Genomic DNA, 17,861 nt, shown 5'->3' with positions numbered 1-17,861 from the left:
GACAAAAGATTGAAAAATGTGAAATGTTAGACAAATTCTGTTTATGATGTATGACCATCACTGATTCGGATCAATAAAATATAATTTCTTCTTAATTATGCGTCTTTATTCAACACAACTGTAAAACTGCACTGTGAGCCTCATATTTGTGTGTCTTGGTCTTGTGGCCTTGATCAGGGTCTAAGATTAAATTCTAATCCAGAATCTGAGTTTTATGGTCTCAGACAAACTGCTGTCTGTTTCAAGTCTATTTGGTATTGGATTTGTTTTCATGACCCCATGTTGGAGGTCTCCTGTCTTCTTCTGTGTCCCGGCTCAGACATAAACAAAAGTCTTGCTATGTTTTTTTACTTTTATTTTCTGTATTTTGCGAGAGTTTACTTAGACAGTAATACAAAATGTTAGTATTCTTTATGAAAATATATATATTGTTTATATAAAATGATGTGATTTGATTTAAGTCATTAAATTGCACACAGTCTGGTCTTTGGTCTGGGAGGGGCGCTGCATTCCCGGCGCATGCGCAGATCCAGTGCAGTCGACGTCATGTCCGTGGGAAACGTCGGCTGGTAGTCCACGAGTGTTCAGCGAGATAATTATCTATTCTTTATTTTGTATATAACTGTATAAATGTGAAGATGATTCTTACAGTAAAGCCGCTTCAAGGGAAAGAGTGTAATGTCCAGGTAAGCGTGAGTGTCGAGAGGTGTTTTAAGGCGCTAATGTTAGCTGCTTTAGCATAGCGCCGTGTTGCGGCTTGCTTTCATCACTCTGCTGGTTCGGATGTTTATTTTGTCCCGGCCGATTATTTATAGATAATGATACAAACTGCTGTTCCTGCTGTAACTCATTAGAAATGATTTACACTCTCCAGATAGTTATTTTGTCCACTATATAATAACTGTCACCAAACCGTTTGAGCTGCTTGGGATCAAGATTACTGGACTAGATTCTCTGTATGTGATGTAATTTTTTTTTTTAGGTTGTCTATTTTTATTCATTTATATATCTATCAAATCTGAAACCGAAAATAAATACTAACTGCAATAATAACAACAAACTACACTACTGGTCATGTCGTTTTTTTTAACCATGTTTTTTTTTTTTTTAAATCAAGTATTAGAATATTATTACATATTAATGTAACGTAATATAATATTTATATATCTAATAATATTACATTACATAATTCTGTATTTTCAGCAGCTATTGCCAGTCTTCATGTGATTCTTCAATAATTATTGTTTTATTATGTATAGTTAGACTGACAGACAGAAAGCAGTGTGTATATCATTTCATTATTTTATCAACATCTATCTATCTACACACACGGATAGATATTTGAATGAACTGTGCTAGTGAATTGAAATGTGTAGCGCTTTTTTATCAGCAGTTGTGTTGATTTCATGCACAGGTGACAGAAAATGAGAAGGTATCAACAGTGAAAGAGCTGGTATCAGAGCGTTTAAACATCCCTCCCAGTCAGCAGAGACTGCTGTATAAAGGAAAAGCACTTGCAGGTAAAAGCACTCTTTGCCAGTACATGTATTTGTCATTTAGAGTAGCGCTATTTTTATTTCCTCCTGCAGTAGTTTTCTTTGAGTGGCAGCATTCCAGTCATTGCACGAGCTGTGTTGTGTACATCATTGTGACGCTTGATTTGTTGTTTTCAGATGAACACCGGTTGAGTGATTACTCCATCGGCCCGGAGGCCAAGCTGAATCTGGTGGTGCGTCCGGTGGACGAGAGGAGCGACAGCGCGGTGGGGACTAGCAGCAGGAGTCCTGAGAAAACAGGCAGTGGTGTGTGGCAGTTACTGTCCACTGTCCTGGCCAAACATTTCAGCCCAGCCGACGCAGCAAAAGTGCAGGAGCAGCTTATTAAGGTACGGTCAAGACAAAAATAAATTCTATTGCAATATTTTTATTTTTATTTCCATTTCTTTTTATTACTTTTTGTTGTAATCTGAATGTGAGTGACTTAAAATAGACAGAGCTTCCCTAATAGCAAGACTATAAGAAGACCGATCTATGCTGTGTGTGGGGAAGAAAAAAAATCAATGTTAAAAGACAAACGTTTGCATAAAGAAAAAAAAAAATATTGTAATTCCAAAGAAACAATATAATAATACAAATAATTTCTTCTGTATTAAGTTGACTGCATGTTTATTAGAGTAATTTTATATATATGGTACTAGGCATCATTTGAAGTGGATCAAAACCTTTCATCAAAGTTGTCCTAAAACCAAAAATGCATTCTTGACTTAGGACAACTTTAATTACCTTTTTAAAAAAAAAAATGTATATAGATGTAGAAAGTATTGAAGTGTGCATGATTAAAGGTTACAATGGCCACAATAAACTTTACGCTTTTATTTCTTAGAATAATTCTGTTTATTTAAAAAAAAGATACTTTCTTGATCAGTGTTATTTATCTTTTCATATACTGTTATTGTATTACAAATTTTAAATGATCTTTTTATTTTTAGATTTGTAATTTTTTTTATTTCCATTTTGCTTTTTTAATTTCAGTTATAGTTTATACTTCATCTTAAACTTAGTTTCACTTATTTGGCAGAGCAATTCAAATTTTCTTTTAAGTTTCATCTTAATTTTTATATTTTCAGCTTTATTTGATTTAAGTAGAGATGTGGCTAATTCCTATTTATTTTGGTAGTGACCTGCCGATGCCGATTTTGTCTCTAAGAAATATAATTGACAGTATATACACAGAAAAATCTTGCTTTTTTTTCCAATGCAAAAAAATTTACAGGATAAATATATATATTGCACATTACTAGGGGTTGAACGAATTCAGACGAAGTTGACTTTTATGTGATGAAACTCGAGTTGAAGTCGCTGATGACGTCATTAATGAACAAATAAGTCTGGAGCTGTGACAAACACCTTGTGCACAGCTATGGTATATGACGGTGCTGCCCACATGACTATTACTCCTATAACAGCTCATTTTTATCATTTCTTTTGCCTTTGGGTCATTTTATTTCTGCTCGTTCTAAATTAAATACAGATAAAGTAGCACAGTAAAGATTACATTTATATGAATGCATTAGTGAGAGCGATTGTGTGTGTGAATTAATTCTACATGGCAGCGTCTCTCTATTAGTAGTGATGCTGTGGGATTCAGTTATTAACAAATATATGCTTGAACTTTTAGTTTCGAAGCTATTTTATTGAGAAATCACACAGCAGCGTTGACAGTACATTTCCACGCTGAGTGATTCTGTGTGTGAGCGATCTGTGCATGACGTACATGGTGCTGTCTGTACTGTATACTCGGAAATCTCACATCGTTAAAACAACAATTACGCTATTTTCACAGACGATTTATATCGCACACCCTTGGTCCTGGACAAGCATTACTCGAGCCCTGTGGTTCCCCCACAGTTTACTTTGGCTCTACACATATTACAGATTGCGAACTTTCTTCACTCACAGTGAAGAACTTCCATGCCGGTGACATGTTTACATGATGTAAATGTAGATGTGAGCGTATCTGAGACATCAGAACAGACTGGCTTGGAATCGGCAGACTGACTGTCCGGTTACTGGAAGATCGGTTGATTCCTGGCCGGTCGATCAGTGCATCTCTACATTTAACAAAAAGGTTTTTTTTAATATAGTTTTTGTGAACAATAACAGGAGAAAGCAGAATCAAGTAACGATAGTAAATGTGTTAGATGCGTAAGAAATGAAAGTATTATAAAATCATTAGCCATGATTAGAATAGTGGAACAACTTTTGTACAATGTATGTCATAAATAATAGGTAATAGGAACCAAGGTTAACCTTGTCTTTTCTTGTTGTCAGGATTATGAACGCTCGCTCAGACAGCTGAGTCTGGATGATATTGAGCGTCTGGCCAGCCGTCTGCTGCATCCAGAGACAGAAGCCATGGATACCTCATACATGGATTAAAACACACTAGACTGATGGAGTCAGGGAGTGAGATGATTCCTATGGACTTGAAGGGGCTTCTCTGATCTACAAGAGGCCACAATGCTGGCTGTTGCTTTACCATCAGAGGAAACCAGGGGTGCTTTTAGTGCAACTTTGTAAATATTGTGTGCAAATTATTAAGAGAAAATAAAGTGTTCTTGATCAAATTTATTTTTCCATTTTTATTTTTTTTAAATGTGGAATTAACAGCCGGGCTTGGTTGTAAATTCATCTTTATTTTTTTTTTGGTTTTGGTGTCATTCTTACATTTGGCCAAAATAAAAATGATGCCTACATTTTATTTCCATTTTGCATTTTGGCATGTAAAATTGAGGAGCTATTGGGTTGAGTATAGATATATATTAATGAATACAAGTATATTATGTAAATGACCAAAGGCAAATCTAAACATTGAGTTAAGCATGACGTAACACCATTAGTGTGCTTCTAACCTGATTACTTAATACATGACCTCTTCATAAAACACACTGACATACTCAACAGCTATGTGTGCAAAAACATACATGTTCTGCTAAAACATTAGAAATGGTGTGAGTGAAATATGTTACAGAGACAATTAAGGGGCTTAAAAAATGACTTAAAGTCCAACCAAGACTAAAATTATTTCAGATTTAAAGTTGAAGTCAACCTAGAAAAACAAAGTACCTCTGTGTTCAAGGTAATCCACTGTTACCACATCCATATTCTTTTTTTTTTTTTTCATGATATGTTACATAGTAGGGCTGGGAGACTAGTGAAGAAATCATATATTATATTATACATTATATATTCTTATTTACATCTTTTGACATACGTCATTTGCCCTAATGTTTTTATTTAGAGGAATCATTTCAAACAAAGTGTGAAGTGGTTTTAAATGTCTGAAGTAAAAAATACAGTAAAAATCTAGTTTAAAAAAAACTCAAGGCATATTTTCCACACCTTTTTCCTACATAGACACAGGTAAAACCTTCTTTTTAAATGTTAAAACATTTGAAATTATGTGAAACGTGGACTTTCATGGAGAACTCGTAACTTATTTATGCATTTTTCTTTTTTACTGAGAAGCTATGGTGTAAAAAAATAAAAAAGATGTAAACAAATGGTTGCTTTTAAATGGCAGATAAAACATTTTATTAATATTATATTTCCCAGCCCTATTACATATGTAATGTCTTTTTTTATTTTTTATGAATATTCATTCAGCATAGGAGTGAAACATTGATATCAATAACCAATAGTAAGAATTAAAAAGGCACAACGAACTAGCAGACCAAAGAATCATTTCTGAGAAAAGAAAAATCATATTGCTCAGACAGCAGGAGTAGCGACAGCTGTAGTGATAGCAGGACTCAATGTCAGAAGATACGCGACACACTGGTCTTCCTGTTCCTCCATAGTTTATCATACCACACGCTTACTTGGAGTTCAGTGAGAAAATGGATGTTCAGCTTTCACATGTGGCAGATGATACCCTGGAGGTTTCAAAGGAGGAAAAGGGGAGGATGGATGCTAGAATAACAGGCCTGGATCTCTCCCTTTCCCATGCTGGCTCTTTCTCTTCCTGTGCCCAGTTTGGTCTTTCCTTCAGCAGCTGCAGCCATCACTGCTAGACACAGGTCTGTCGTCTCGGAGTTTAATCTGGTCAGGGAAGTCATACGTCTCCACAGTCTCCTGAAAGTTCAGGTCATTTCAGATTTAGTTTTTATTCAACAACGAAACCCAGCCAGTTAAATACATTCCAAAAAAATTAAGGTTCTTTTTTTGGTATTGATGGTTCCTTCCATGAAGAAACTCTACCATTCATGCGAACTTTCCATTGAACAAAAGGTTTTTATAGTGGAAGAAGGTTCTTCAGATTATTACAATGTTTCAGACGAAGAAAAAAAAAATTCTGAGTGGACTTCTTTATTTTTAAAAGTTTAGAATGTTTTCATTCCACAAAAGGTTCTTAACAGTGGACAACTTTATCTAGATTTTTAAAGGGCTCATATGATGCAATGATGCAAGTTTTCCTTCCTCTTTGGAGTGTTACAAGCTGTTCGTGAATAGATAAGATCCCTAAATCTGTAAAGTCTCAAACCCAAAGAGATATTCTTTATAAAATTTAAGACTCGTCCACCCCCCCCCCCCCAAAACGCCTCGTTTAAACACGTCCCCACATCTCTACGTCACTGTGTGGGAAGATTTGCATAACTCCGCCCAAATGTTCATGCAAAGAAAGAAGGCGTAACTGTTATTCTCACTGTTGCCGCCGGCGCATTGTTGTGGAAACACTGTGTGTTTCGTTGTGAAAGTGAAGATACTTTGTTTGGTCTATCAAAACTAGAAATCAGTGGTAAAGTTGTATCTACAACACTGTTCCAGAACAGTTCAACCCAAATATTCAGATGTGTGCAACACATTTTAGAACTGTTTCATGATCTTGTGAGAGTAGCTTACAATATGGTGTCTGTTTCTATAAATTGGGGCAATTCCAACTTTGCAAGGACAGTCTGGTGCTTCTGACTCACGGTATGTAAGTACGTTTACATATTTAAAGGATTTGCCACTGATGATTCAAACGTGAGTTTTGAGCAGAGTAGTGCTTCTTGTTTGTCATTTCTCCGATCACAAATTCGGACATGGTTTTATGCTAACAAAGCACAATACGCAATGTTACTCATAAAAAGACAGTATAATCCATTATAATCAGTAATTATGTCCCCACTGGATGCATCAAATGCCTCATTTATAATGGTTTTAATGTTTTTGTCTGGTCATGCTGGGAGATGGCATCACAGTATGGCGAGGGGCGTAACATGTCAATCACACACTTGAGGTAAAGAAAGAAAAGAAAGGCGGGGCATAGAGGTGAAACAATAATGTACACTGTGGAAAATAATGTGTTTTTTTATACATTAAAACACATTTCATTACACCAAATACACAAAATAATGTTCTTTTTAGCAACATCATATGACCCCTTTAAAATGTTTTTCAAACTGAGAAAAAAAATGAAGAAATGTTCTTTGGGGAACCAAACATTTTTCTTCTATGGAATCGTTTACTCACCCACGCCATTCGAAATCTGTGTGACTTTCTTTTTTACATAAAAAAAAAAGAAATTTTGCAGAATGTTCATGTGACATTTTTCCATACAATGAAAGCAATGCGTCAAATGATCCAAGAAAGGACAACTGCCATAAAAATGATTCATAATACTTTTTTTCATATTATTAATATTATCATATGTTATTAATACTACACTATGTTCAATACTAATGTACTAATGTACATTACTATGTACTAATATCTGAGTCTAATATTCTGAATCTCTAACATCATGGACAAATCCATTTCATACAGCATATCTGAATATTCACAAATAAGATTTTAGTAAAAAACTTCATTTTGGATTTAGTAAAATACTTGGACTTATTGGATCAGATTGGAGAATATAGCACAAGTTGTACAAACTACTTGTTTTGTACTGAAAAGAGCAGCATGAACATTCTGCTAAATCTCTCCTTTTGTGTTCTATAGTAGAAATGTATAGGATTTGTGAGTAAATTGTTTCAAGACACCATTTTCCTTTTTTTTTGATGAACTATCTTTTCACCAAGGCAATGAATGGCAGGTTATTTTTCATCTGATATGAAACCGTATTTAAAGGCCATCTGGAGTGTGGCTGATAAGTAGCCTTATTAAAAGTGACATATTTGTAAAAGTTTAATTCTGCTGACTCGTAATTCTGAAATCGATCTGAAGACAGGTATTCACAGCTTCCTGTACCTGTTTGAGAGCATTGCGAGCGATAGTTTGGAAGGCCTGGTCCACGTTAATGGCTTCTTTGGCACTGGTCTCGAAATAAGGGATGTTGTTCTTACTCTGACACCACGCTTGGGCTCGCTTTGTCGTTACCTGCACAGAATAAAGAGGATCCGGGGATGAAACCATGAATTATAACACGACTCGTATTATTTTATTAAGTCACAAACAATATTATTATTATCAATGCTGAAAACTTCTGCTTCTTTTTTTTTTTTTCTCTTTTTTTGGAAACCGTTTCCCCAACTTTTGAATGGTAGTGCACATCTCATTATATTATATCAGCCACTGAAAACGCACTCGTTCTGTGAATTTTAACCCTTTAAAACCCTGTCGTTCCAGTCTGCACACCCACCTGCCGGTTCTCCAGGTCGATTTTGTTGCCCAGCACAACAAAGGGGAAGTTCTCCGGGTCACGAGGACTGGCCTGAATGAGAAACTCGTCCCTCCAGCTGTCCATAGTCTTGAATGAAGTTGGCGCTGTGACGTCGTACACCAGCACGCAGCAGTCCGCCCCCCTGTAAAATGCCACACCCAGAGACTGAAAGCGCTCCTGTCCCGCCGTGTCCCAGATCTGAAAGAAGAAAATGCAGTTATTTACTGTAAATGTCAAGGCTTTGCTCAACAATACTTTCATTTTTGCCATTATATTGTTTATTAATTGGATAGACTAACTACAGTTGTAAGAATACAGAAATAACAACTTTTATTTTTCAGGAATGGTTTCCCAAGTACTGCTTGTCTGGGCATGTAGGATCTACACAACATGAATCAAACTAAATGTGACTTATTTATTTCACACGATCAGCAGAAGAACACTCCAGAGGCTTCATATTTGTGAGATGACTGTGTTGCTTATTATGCAGAGTTTCATCATGTCACATGACCAGAGATGATTACTGCGTGAGGAATTGTTGACAAAATAATGGTTGTTAAGGAAATGACAGCGTCATCTTCACAGCACACTGGCCTCTTATTCATTTCTAAACAGTTTTCAAGCAATTCGTTTAATTAATTGATAAATCACTGCTTCTATAGGCATATAAGAGTGAATCTGACAGAAAGTTAATATTAGGCCTTTTCGCTTCAAAATCAAAAGGAAGAATTATTTTTTTTAAAGATTGCAATTGGCATACAAATGTCCATCAATTATTGATTTGCACATTTTTCATTCTTTAGTGCTTTTTTTTCTCAATTATTTTTCGTATTTTCTATAAAGCTGCTTTAAACCATAAAATTAAACTACAAAAGTAAAATTAAAAATAATAATAAAAATTATGTAAAACATCAGCATTTTTAATTATAATTGTATTTTTAATTTAATTGTACATATATATATATATATATATATATATATATATATATATATATATATATATATATATATATATATTTATTTTTTTAATGCCCCAAACATTTCTTTATTATATTCATTATTCACCCATACATTTTTCATGTTTTTTAAGTCTCTATTGCTCACCAAGGCTGCATTCATTTGATCATGAATACAGTACAAACAATAATATTGTGAGATATTAATAAAATTAATAAAAAATAATTTCTACTTTAATACATTTAAAATGTCATTCATTCCTGTAATGTAAAGCTGAATGTTCAGCCTCATTCCTCCAGTCTTCAGTGTCACATGATCCTTCAGAAATCATTCTGATACGCTGATTTGCTGCTCAATAAACATTTCTGATTATTATCAATGTTCAAAACAGTTGTGCTGCATCATATTTCTGTGGAAACTTTGATAAATGTGATTTTTCAGGATTCTTTGATGAATCGAAAGTTCAAAAGAACAGTGTTTCTTTGAAATGCTATAAAAAATGCATCTTTGCTGAATAAAAGTATTAATTTCTTAACTTCAAATTCCTGACCCCAATCTTTTGAGCGCTAGTATAAGTGAAATGCACTCCAGTTGAATGAATACACATGAATGCAAACCTGCATGGTGACCAGTCTGTCGTCCACCATCACCTCCTTAGTCAGGAAGTCGGCTCCGATTGTGGCCTTGTACTGATTACTGAACTTATTATTCACATACTGGTTCATCAGAGAGGTCTTCCCAACTCTGTCAAAGACAAACAGGACAAATGCATTCATCAGGCAATGTAGCTTCAACTGATAGCATCATCTTTGAGCTTTAAGTCTTGATTACATTCTTCACAGATAGTGTGTGATTGACCATCAGGACCGAGCAAATTCCAACCGCACCTATGCATGACGGGAAGTCAGGGGAATTCCTTGAGTCATGTCAAGCCAGTTATGTTTACATATGTACAGCTGCCTTAAATATGCATGACAGAGGACAATGTGTCGCTGCTTCAATACGATTATACTAAAAAGATGTTGAACAAACACCTACCCAGAATCCCCTAGGATGATCACTTTGAGCAGCACCTTCTTACGAGAGGACATGATGTGGAGAAGAAAGCTGTGAAGCGGAGACGGATATTAGACAGCAGCAGAACAAGCTTTATTTACAGAGACTAATGCTCCACAGGTAAACTCACAGTGTAAAATCTGAAACTGCACAACTGTTCTTTATGCACTATTTCAGACATGTTATAATTGACTTTAAAAGACAGTGAATTTGTAAATTTTGCATTTTCATTGTAATTTAAGAGCGTGAGAGATGCATATATAGATATAGAGAATGAATTAATGTGAGTCATGTGACGTCACAGCCGTGGAAACATGCAGTTACATTGTAACAAATGCATTACTGAAACGAATTTCAGACAGAAGCGAAAGCCACACTGCGTTAGAAACCCACAAAGTCTTTGTTCTGTGTGAGCAAGTACTTTGTCCTGGCAAGGATAGAGCTTTTGTGCCAGGATGATACAGAACGATACGTATAATCCACATTATGAAACTAATAAATCCAAAAACATCAAAGAGCAGACGGCTCTAAAATACTGTGATATTCTATAACGCTACACCGAACAGCTTGACAGATTTTATGAGAAAAACAAACAATTTACCTTTACCTCTTCGCGCTTACCGTCGCGGCTGTTTAGATATTCGCTTCGCGTCTGAAACTTCCACAAAAATCACCCAGTGTTTGTTATTATCCAGATGCACATCAGATGTTGTGGATGATTATGTCGTTCTTCCCAGCAGAACAGAACATGACTGTAGAGTCACAAGGGACTGACGCAAAATATTGATGTTCGAATCACGAGCGCATTGTGTTTCAGCCGGTTCTATCGAGTGATTCATTCGAACCGATTCGCAAGGAGATTGAACTCGGTCTACGGTCTTGAGAGACTTTAGGGAGAGAGAGAAAAAAACAGTTAGGTGGGAGACATGGTAGAGTGTTCACACAACACAACAAGCAATAATATTTGACTGAAATGTAATGTGCTACAAAATTCCACATAAAGTCTTATGAGCAATAAATGAATCAGTTCTTGAACCGTTTGAATTGAAATGAGCCGTCCGGAGGAACCGATTTACTAAAATGATTCGGACTTGCAGCTCAGTCGGAAAAGCCGTCCCTCTCCAAGATGGCGAGGAGGAGGAAATGAGTTTATGCGGTATTCTACATTTTATTTCTAATATTGCTTTTTGGATAAAACACACCAAGCACGACCGCCCCCCAAAATAAAAAATAAAATAAAATAAAAAATAAATAAATAAAAAGCGATTATATATAAAAACAGATTTTCCAGCATAGCCAATATGGGTTTGCATGCACGACTTTGAATTAAATAATTAAACTAGTGAACTTAATGTGATTATAAAACTTTTTATACACCTCAAACTTATCTGAAAGCGCATTTATGACAAGTTTAATAGGGAAAACAGGACTCTTCCTGCCTTAGGGTCCTCGTCCCTCCCATGTCATGTGATTTGCACATTTTGATCATTTGTGTCTACATTCTGACCATAGACACTAAAAGAAAGATTCTGACTCATTCACACTTCCTCAATACCTCACCAAGCCTACTTCCCTAACTCGTATCTTTTTCATCAACGATATAATTTTACACGGATTCGACGCATTTCGAACCTTTCGTTTTTTCATCTTCTCGTAATCCCATAATAATTACTGATATCCTGATGCTACTGTGAAACCGAAGGACACTTGTGAAATATTGTAGGGGTCCTGATGTTGGAAAGGGGCGTGGACAGGAGGCCTTGACACGCTATGATTGACATATCTTTTATCCAATGAGCTGAAAATAAACTCTTACGTCATCAATACAATAGCCAATCAAATTCTTTTGTAGCCGACTCCGGATCCGTCTTTGACAGCCTACTGTAAGGGCGCAGAAAAGCGAAACCTGAAAACATGTCGGTCTTCTCGTGACTGTAGGTTGTATTTTCCATATTTCCAGCATGACAGTGAGCGTTATAACCCTCTGATTGTGTGATTCTATAGAAGGCTCCACACATCGCATTACAGTGAGGTATGTTTTCCTAATGTTTATATCGTTTCTCCTTTAACCTTGTTCTGCTGAGCATCACACCCTGCAGCGCTGATGTCTGTCGCGAAATATTCAATGTAGCTGCAAATCAAATATTATATTAGTCAATTTCTTTTTGCACGAATGGGCAATTTGTGCAGATTTGTAGTTTTAATGGCTATGCATATGTATAGATTATATATATATATATATATATATATATATATATATATATACGTGTGTGTATGTGTGTACGTATTATATATACAACCCGAATTCCGGAAAAGTTGGGACGTTTTTTAAATTTTAATAAAATGAAAACTAAAGGAATTTCAAATCACATGAGCCAATATTTTATTCACAATAGAACATAGATAACGTAGCAAATGTTTAAACTGAGAAATTTTACACTTTTATCCACTTAATTAGCTCATTTAAAATCTAATGCCTGCTACAGGTCTCAAAAAAGTTGGCACGGGGGCAACAAATGGCTAAAAAAGCAAGCAGTTTTGAAAAGATTCAGCTGAGAGAACATCTAGTGATTAATTAAGTTAATTGATATCAGGTCTGTAACATGATTAGCTATAAAAGCTTTGTCTTAGAGAAGCAGAGTCTCTCAGAAGTAAAGATGGGCAGAGGCTCTCCAATCTGTGAAAGACTGCGTAAAAAAATTGTGGAAAACTTTAAAAACAATGTTCCTCAACGTCAAATTGCAAAGGCTTTGCAAATCTCATCATCTACAGTGCATAACATCATCAAAAGATTCAGAGAAACTGGAGAAATCTCTGTGCGTAAGGGACAAGGCCGGAAACCTTTATTGGATGCTCGTGGTCTTCGGGCTCTCAGACGACACTGCATCACTCATCGGCATGATTGTGTCAATGACATTACTAAATGGGCCCAGGAATACTTTCAGAAACCACTGTCGGTAAACACAATCCGCCGTGCCATCAGCAGATGCCAACTAAAGCTCTATCATGCAAAAAGGAAGCCATATGTGAACATGGTCCAGAAGCGCCGTCGTGTCCTGTGGGCCAAGGCTCATTTAAAATGGACTATTTCAAAGTGGAATAGTGTTTTATGGTCAGACGAGTCCAAATTTGACATTCTTGTTGGAAATCACGGACGCCGTGTCCTCCGGGCTAAAGAGGAGGGAGACCTTCCAGCATGTTATCAGCGTTCAGTTCAAAAGCCAGCATCTCTGATGGTATGGGGGTGCATAAGTGCATACGGTATGGGCAGCTTGCATGTTTTGGAAGGCTCTGTGAATGCTGAAAGGTATATAAAGGTTTTAGAGCAACATATGCTTCCCTCCAAACAACGTCTATTTCAGGGAAGGCCTTGTTTATTTCAGCAGGACAATGCAAAACCACATACTGCAGCTATAACAACAGCATGGCTTCGTCGTAGAAGAGTCCGGGTGCTAACCTGGCCTGCCTGCAGTTAGGGATGGGACGGTATGAAAATTTAACATCACGATTATAGTGACTAAAATTATCACGATTATCAATATTATCACGGTTTTGTTGAAACGAGATGAAAGTGTTCAAAAATAGTTGATGCTCACACTGAAAACATTTCAGCAAGTTTTATATTTAATAATCAACAAACAACTAATAAAACAAGCAACTCTATGCACTTAATTTAAAGAAAGATTAAATTCTGTGGCATTTCCTTCCTTACAATGAAAAGTGTAGAAGCATAGAAAAGCATAGAAAAGTCACTGACTTTCGCCATTCCTTCTCGAAAAAAAACAAAAAAAACATTGTGCGCTGCGCTTGCGTCAGACTGTTGCTGGCTGGACATGATTTAATAGTGAGTTATTAAAACCGTTTAAAACCGATAATTCATTTTTAAACGATATTACTAACCTTCAGCACATTTTATCACGGTTATCGATAAAACCGGTTATCGTCCCATCCCTACCTGCAGTCCAGATCTTTCACCTATAGAGAACATTTGGCGCATCATTAAACGAAAAATACGTCAAAGACGACCACGAACTCTTCAGCAGCTGGAAATCTATATAAGGCAAGAATGGGACCAAATTCCAACAGCAAAACTCCAGCAACTCATAGCCTCAATGCCCAGACGTCTTCAAACTGTTTTGAAAAGAAAAGGAGATGCTACACCATGGTAAACATGCCCCGTCCCAACTATTTTGAGACCTGTAGCAGAAATCAAAATTGAAATGAGCTCATTTTGTGCATAAAATTGTAAACTTTCTCAGTTTAAACATTTGCTACGTTATCTATGTTCTATTGTGAATAAAATATTGGCTCATGTGATTTGAAAGTCTTTTAGTTTTCATTTTATTAAAATTTAAAAAACGTCCCAACTTTTCCGGAATTCGGGTTGTATATATATGTGTGTGTGTGTTTGTGTGTGTGTTTACATATATATATATATATATATATATATATATGCACATAATAAATATATACAGAACACACACATATATTATGTAAACAAAAACTTGCTGTGAAAAAATTGTGAAATATGTATGTATCTCCATAAATTAATGCTTTACACCCCTCTCTTTCATAGATGGAGACTCTGATCCCCATCATTAACAGACTGCAGGAGGTTTTCCTCACAGTCGGAGCCGAGATCATCCAGCTTCCTCAGATCGTAGTCGTGGGCTCACAGGTGAGTCATGAAAAACACAAAGCTGTGGATTTGAGTCTATGTGTTAGAAATGTAAACCGTCATTACATCAGGCGTCATTTTTGTTTTGTGATAATAAATCATCAGCGTCATGAAGTAGGCCTACATGTTAACACGGTTCCAGAATCAGAATCACAATGTGCTTTATTGCCAAGTATGTTTACACATATGAGGAATTTGTTTTCGTGACAGAAGCTCCGCAGTGCAACAGATTGACGGCGACAGAACAAAAAACACATAATAAAAGAATAAAAAAATACAAATAAGTAGGTAAGGAATGGCAATATACAAATAGACAATTGTAGGCAGGTATATTACAATAAGCACTATAGGTATATTATGTGCAAAAATGTGTACACTAAGTATGTGTGTTAGATAAATAAGTGTATGTGTATATAAATAGTGTAGTGTGTTCCACAGTTATTATCAGCTGTTCATAAGATGGATTGCCTGAGGGAAGAAACTGTTCCTGTGTCTGGTTGTTCTGGTGTTCAGTGCTCTGTAGCGTCGACCAGATGGCAACAGTTCAAAGAGGGAGTGTGCTGGATGTGAGGGGTCCAGAGTGATTTTGCTAGCCCTTTTGCTCACTCTGGATAAGTACATTTCTTGAATAGACGGGAGGGTTGTACCGATGATTCGCTCAGCAGTCCGGACTACCCTCTGTAGTCTTCTGAGGTCAGATTTAGAAGCTGAGCTGAACCAGACAGTTACTGAAGTGCAGAGGATGGATTCGATGATGGTGGAGTAGAACTGTTTCCCAGTATGTTCCCTTTGAAGTCAAGCATGTGCTCTGTTGGTCTCTTCAAATGAATCCACAGAGCAGTGGAAAGAGTTCAGTGTTGGAGAGTTTGGTTGGACGAGACTTTCTTCCCCGAGGTTCAGGAATAGTGACTCGGCGTCCTCTAGTGCTGCAGCTGGTGAACGTGCCTCCGCTGGAGGAGAGGCGCAGACAACACAGTGGTAACAGCTCGCAAGTGACTCTCTTTGACCCTCTTCTCTCTCTCTTCTAATTTTTCTCACATATATCTTAACTTGTACTGAACCCCGAATGTTCCTTTTAACATCTGCTCTCTGACAATGTTGACGTGTTCTGATTGATAGCGTTTCCTCCTAACGCTCTCTCTGCTGTCCTCTCTGTGCTTTCTCAGGGAATGGATCTAAACACAACAGCCAGAACAATTATCCAGGTCTCTGTTTTCAACATGAACGTTATCGGTCCATTTCATTCTTTCGGCATGCTCACATCCCACAGCTCTTCCTCCGTCTTCTGTTTTGCAAATGGCATTCTTTATAACCGAGATAATTTTTCCATCTGCTATGCTTTCACTTCTGGTGATTTTCCTGCACTTGGAGACTAGAGCAAATGCACGTTTTGGCTTCACTCTCTCAGTTGTGTACTTAATGTATGTGTCCACTGCATTGTTACTGGTTGAACATTGATTTCACATTTCATTCACGTCAGTTCTCTTTGCCTGTAAGAAGCTTTTATTTCCGTTGAGGTCTTTTGTGAGAATAGGGTTTCTGCTGAATCTTCCGCTGGGCTGAGTGTCATAAATATTGATTTGTTGTTGTCTTGTGTTCTTCTCTCTCGATCTTCTAAAGGTATCAAAGCAGAAGAATGGGGCACCTTCCTTCACTGCAAAAACCAGGTAATTAAAGGAGTTCTTGTTGAAGAAATAGCTCATTCAGAGTAGGTCACAGCTGGTTATGAGCCTCCGCTCTATTGAGATGCGCTTATCTCTTTGCTCAGATTTTCACCGATTTCTGTGAAATCCGGAAAGAGATCGAAGAGGAAACAGATCGAAGTACCAATAATAAGGTGCAGTGGAAGCACTTCATAGTTTGACATCCTCTTGTGGTTCCTGTTTTAATTGATCTGTTTTTCTTCCCCAGGGCATCAGTCCAGAGCCCATTAACCTGAAGATATACTCCCCTAACGTACTCAGTCTGACGTTAGTTGACTTGCCTGGCATCACGAAGGTACCAGCAATGACTGTACATGTTCATTTACCATGTAAATCAAACAAACCCATTTACTTTAGGATAAAAAGCAGAAGTGTTTTATGTTACCTATTGAAATTAAATGCTGTCCATTAAACATGTTATCTTAGTACTATAAAGTCTATAAAAGAACAATTATAGTCTTAGTCAGATCCAGTTTCTAGTTCTTTCTAAATTGTAATGAAATTCAAATCAGAGCTGAAACACACAGGATCCACTCCTAACTACTGGTCGACCGATGTGTATTTTTTGACAGGCGATGCCGATATCTTGGAAAGCAGTGGGGCCGATATAAAGCCGATATAATTTTTTTAATTATTAATATTTGAAAAATTTGAAATCATTTGACAATGGATTAAAAAACAAATGTGTTAAAGAAACATACTTACACTTTAGATGACACTGTTTTTCACAAGTAAATGAATATTTAATAAAAATAGAATTAAAAGAAAGTAAATACTGTAACCAACAGGGCACTCAGTATTCTGGGAAGTTTGTGTGCATTGGGAATCATATTTTTCAAATAAAGCCAGGATAACCCCCATTTTACATACAGCACACAGTGAAAATGACATGAATATGATGGTGGGCAAATGCATAAAGTGCAGCATAATTTGAAAACACGAATTTAAAGTTTAAAGCATTCAATTCACACGGACAGACCGTCACACAAAGAACATGCGATCATGCTGGATACGTATTTGCTTAATGCTGGCGGCAAACGAGAAACTATTATAATGTTTGCTTTTCTATTACTAATAGGCCTAATATAAAAGCAATTGTTGTAATACTTTCTGTATACATTAATTCCTTTGTTTATCCATTCTATCTGATTATTATACAGACTTCTATCTGTATTAGACAGAACTTTTAACAACTACGTTAGAGAGAGAGTGAGCACTGTTGGCGCTCAGGCGCTGCCGCTTTTAGCACAGTCAAAATAAAAGTCCCGCCTCGAACACATCAGCCAAGCAGAAAAACTTTTCAGCCGATGCTGATATTTGAA

The 17,861-nt window shown here is 36.6% G+C and overlaps 3 protein-coding genes across 8 annotated transcripts in view; 2 read left to right on the top strand and 1 right to left on the bottom strand.

The window, feature by feature from the left end:
* The first annotated feature begins 482 nt into the window (after window positions 1-482).
* Window positions 483-4,126, top strand: ubl4a (ubiquitin like 4A). Its single transcript, XM_059503140.1, has 4 exons — window positions 483-686; window positions 1,415-1,520; window positions 1,674-1,885; window positions 3,831-4,126. Exons 1-4 carry the CDS (start codon window positions 639-641, stop codon window positions 3,936-3,938), a joined length of 474 nt encoding a protein of 157 aa, XP_059359123.1. The 5' UTR covers window positions 483-638; the 3' UTR covers window positions 3,939-4,126.
* Window positions 4,127-4,811: 685 nt separating this feature from the next.
* LOC132097430 (ras-related protein rab7-like) lies at window positions 4,812-10,935 on the bottom strand. Of its 3 annotated transcripts, none has more exons than XM_059503138.1 (6): window positions 10,780-10,935; window positions 10,141-10,209; window positions 9,720-9,846; window positions 8,125-8,343; window positions 7,734-7,862; window positions 4,812-5,633 (listed from the first exon to the last, which is right to left on the bottom strand). In XM_059503138.1, exons 2-6 carry the CDS (start codon window positions 10,191-10,193, stop codon window positions 5,547-5,549), a joined length of 615 nt encoding a protein of 204 aa, XP_059359121.1. In that variant the 5' UTR covers window positions 10,194-10,209; window positions 10,780-10,935; the 3' UTR covers window positions 4,812-5,546. The 3 variants fall into 3 exon arrangements, with proteins under 3 accessions (XP_059359121.1, XP_059359122.1, XP_059359120.1); XM_059503139.1 differs by having other exon boundaries at window positions 10,766-10,930; XM_059503137.1 differs by having other exon boundaries at window positions 10,760-10,929.
* The window catches only part of LOC132097428 (dynamin-1-like protein), a 23,677-nt gene continuing 15,955 nt past the window's right edge, over window positions 10,140-17,861 (top strand). Inside the window, exons 1-7 of one of the 4 annotated variants that reach the window (XM_059503134.1) lie at window positions 10,140-10,278; window positions 14,735-14,836; window positions 15,673-15,814; window positions 16,003-16,041; window positions 16,457-16,503; window positions 16,605-16,673; window positions 16,748-16,834. In XM_059503134.1, the coding sequence (XP_059359117.1) occupies window positions 14,735-14,836; window positions 15,673-15,814; window positions 16,003-16,041; window positions 16,457-16,503; window positions 16,605-16,673; window positions 16,748-16,834 (486 nt within the window). In that variant the 5' untranslated portion in view covers window positions 10,140-10,278. Of the gene's footprint in view, window positions 10,279-12,014; window positions 12,191-14,734; window positions 14,837-15,672; window positions 15,815-16,002; window positions 16,042-16,456; window positions 16,504-16,604; window positions 16,674-16,747; window positions 16,835-17,861 lie in introns of those variants that run through there. The other 3 variants (XM_059503135.1, XM_059503133.1, XM_059503136.1) reach the window with 3 other exon arrangements.

This window comes from Carassius carassius, chromosome 21, assembly GCF_963082965.1.
Source record: "Carassius carassius chromosome 21, fCarCar2.1, whole genome shotgun sequence".
Lineage (NCBI taxonomy): Eukaryota > Metazoa > Chordata > Actinopteri > Cypriniformes > Cyprinidae > Carassius > Carassius carassius.
This window is presented reverse-complemented; position numbering and strand designations above follow the sequence as displayed.

Coding starts and splice junctions, on each gene's coding strand:
- LOC132097430 (XM_059503138.1), bottom strand. CDS start 10,193: ATGTCCTCTCGTAAGAAGGTGCTGCTCAAAGTGATCATCCTAGGGGAT. Junction 9,847..10,140: donor ATCATCCTAGGGGATTCTGG/GTAGGTGTTTGT, acceptor TGTCTTTGACAG/AGTTGGGAAGACCTCTCTGA. Junction 8,344..9,719: donor ACAGACTGGTCACCATGCAG/GTTTGCATTCAT, acceptor TTCTTCTTTCAG/ATCTGGGACACGGCGGGACA.
- ubl4a (XM_059503140.1), top strand. CDS start 639: ATGATTCTTACAGTAAAGCCGCTTCAAGGGAAAGAGTGTAATGTCCAG. Junction 687..1,414: donor GGAAAGAGTGTAATGTCCAG/GTAAGCGTGAGT, acceptor TTTCATGCACAG/GTGACAGAAAATGAGAAGGT. Junction 1,886..3,830: donor TGCAGGAGCAGCTTATTAAG/GTACGGTCAAGA, acceptor TCTTGTTGTCAG/GATTATGAACGCTCGCTCAG.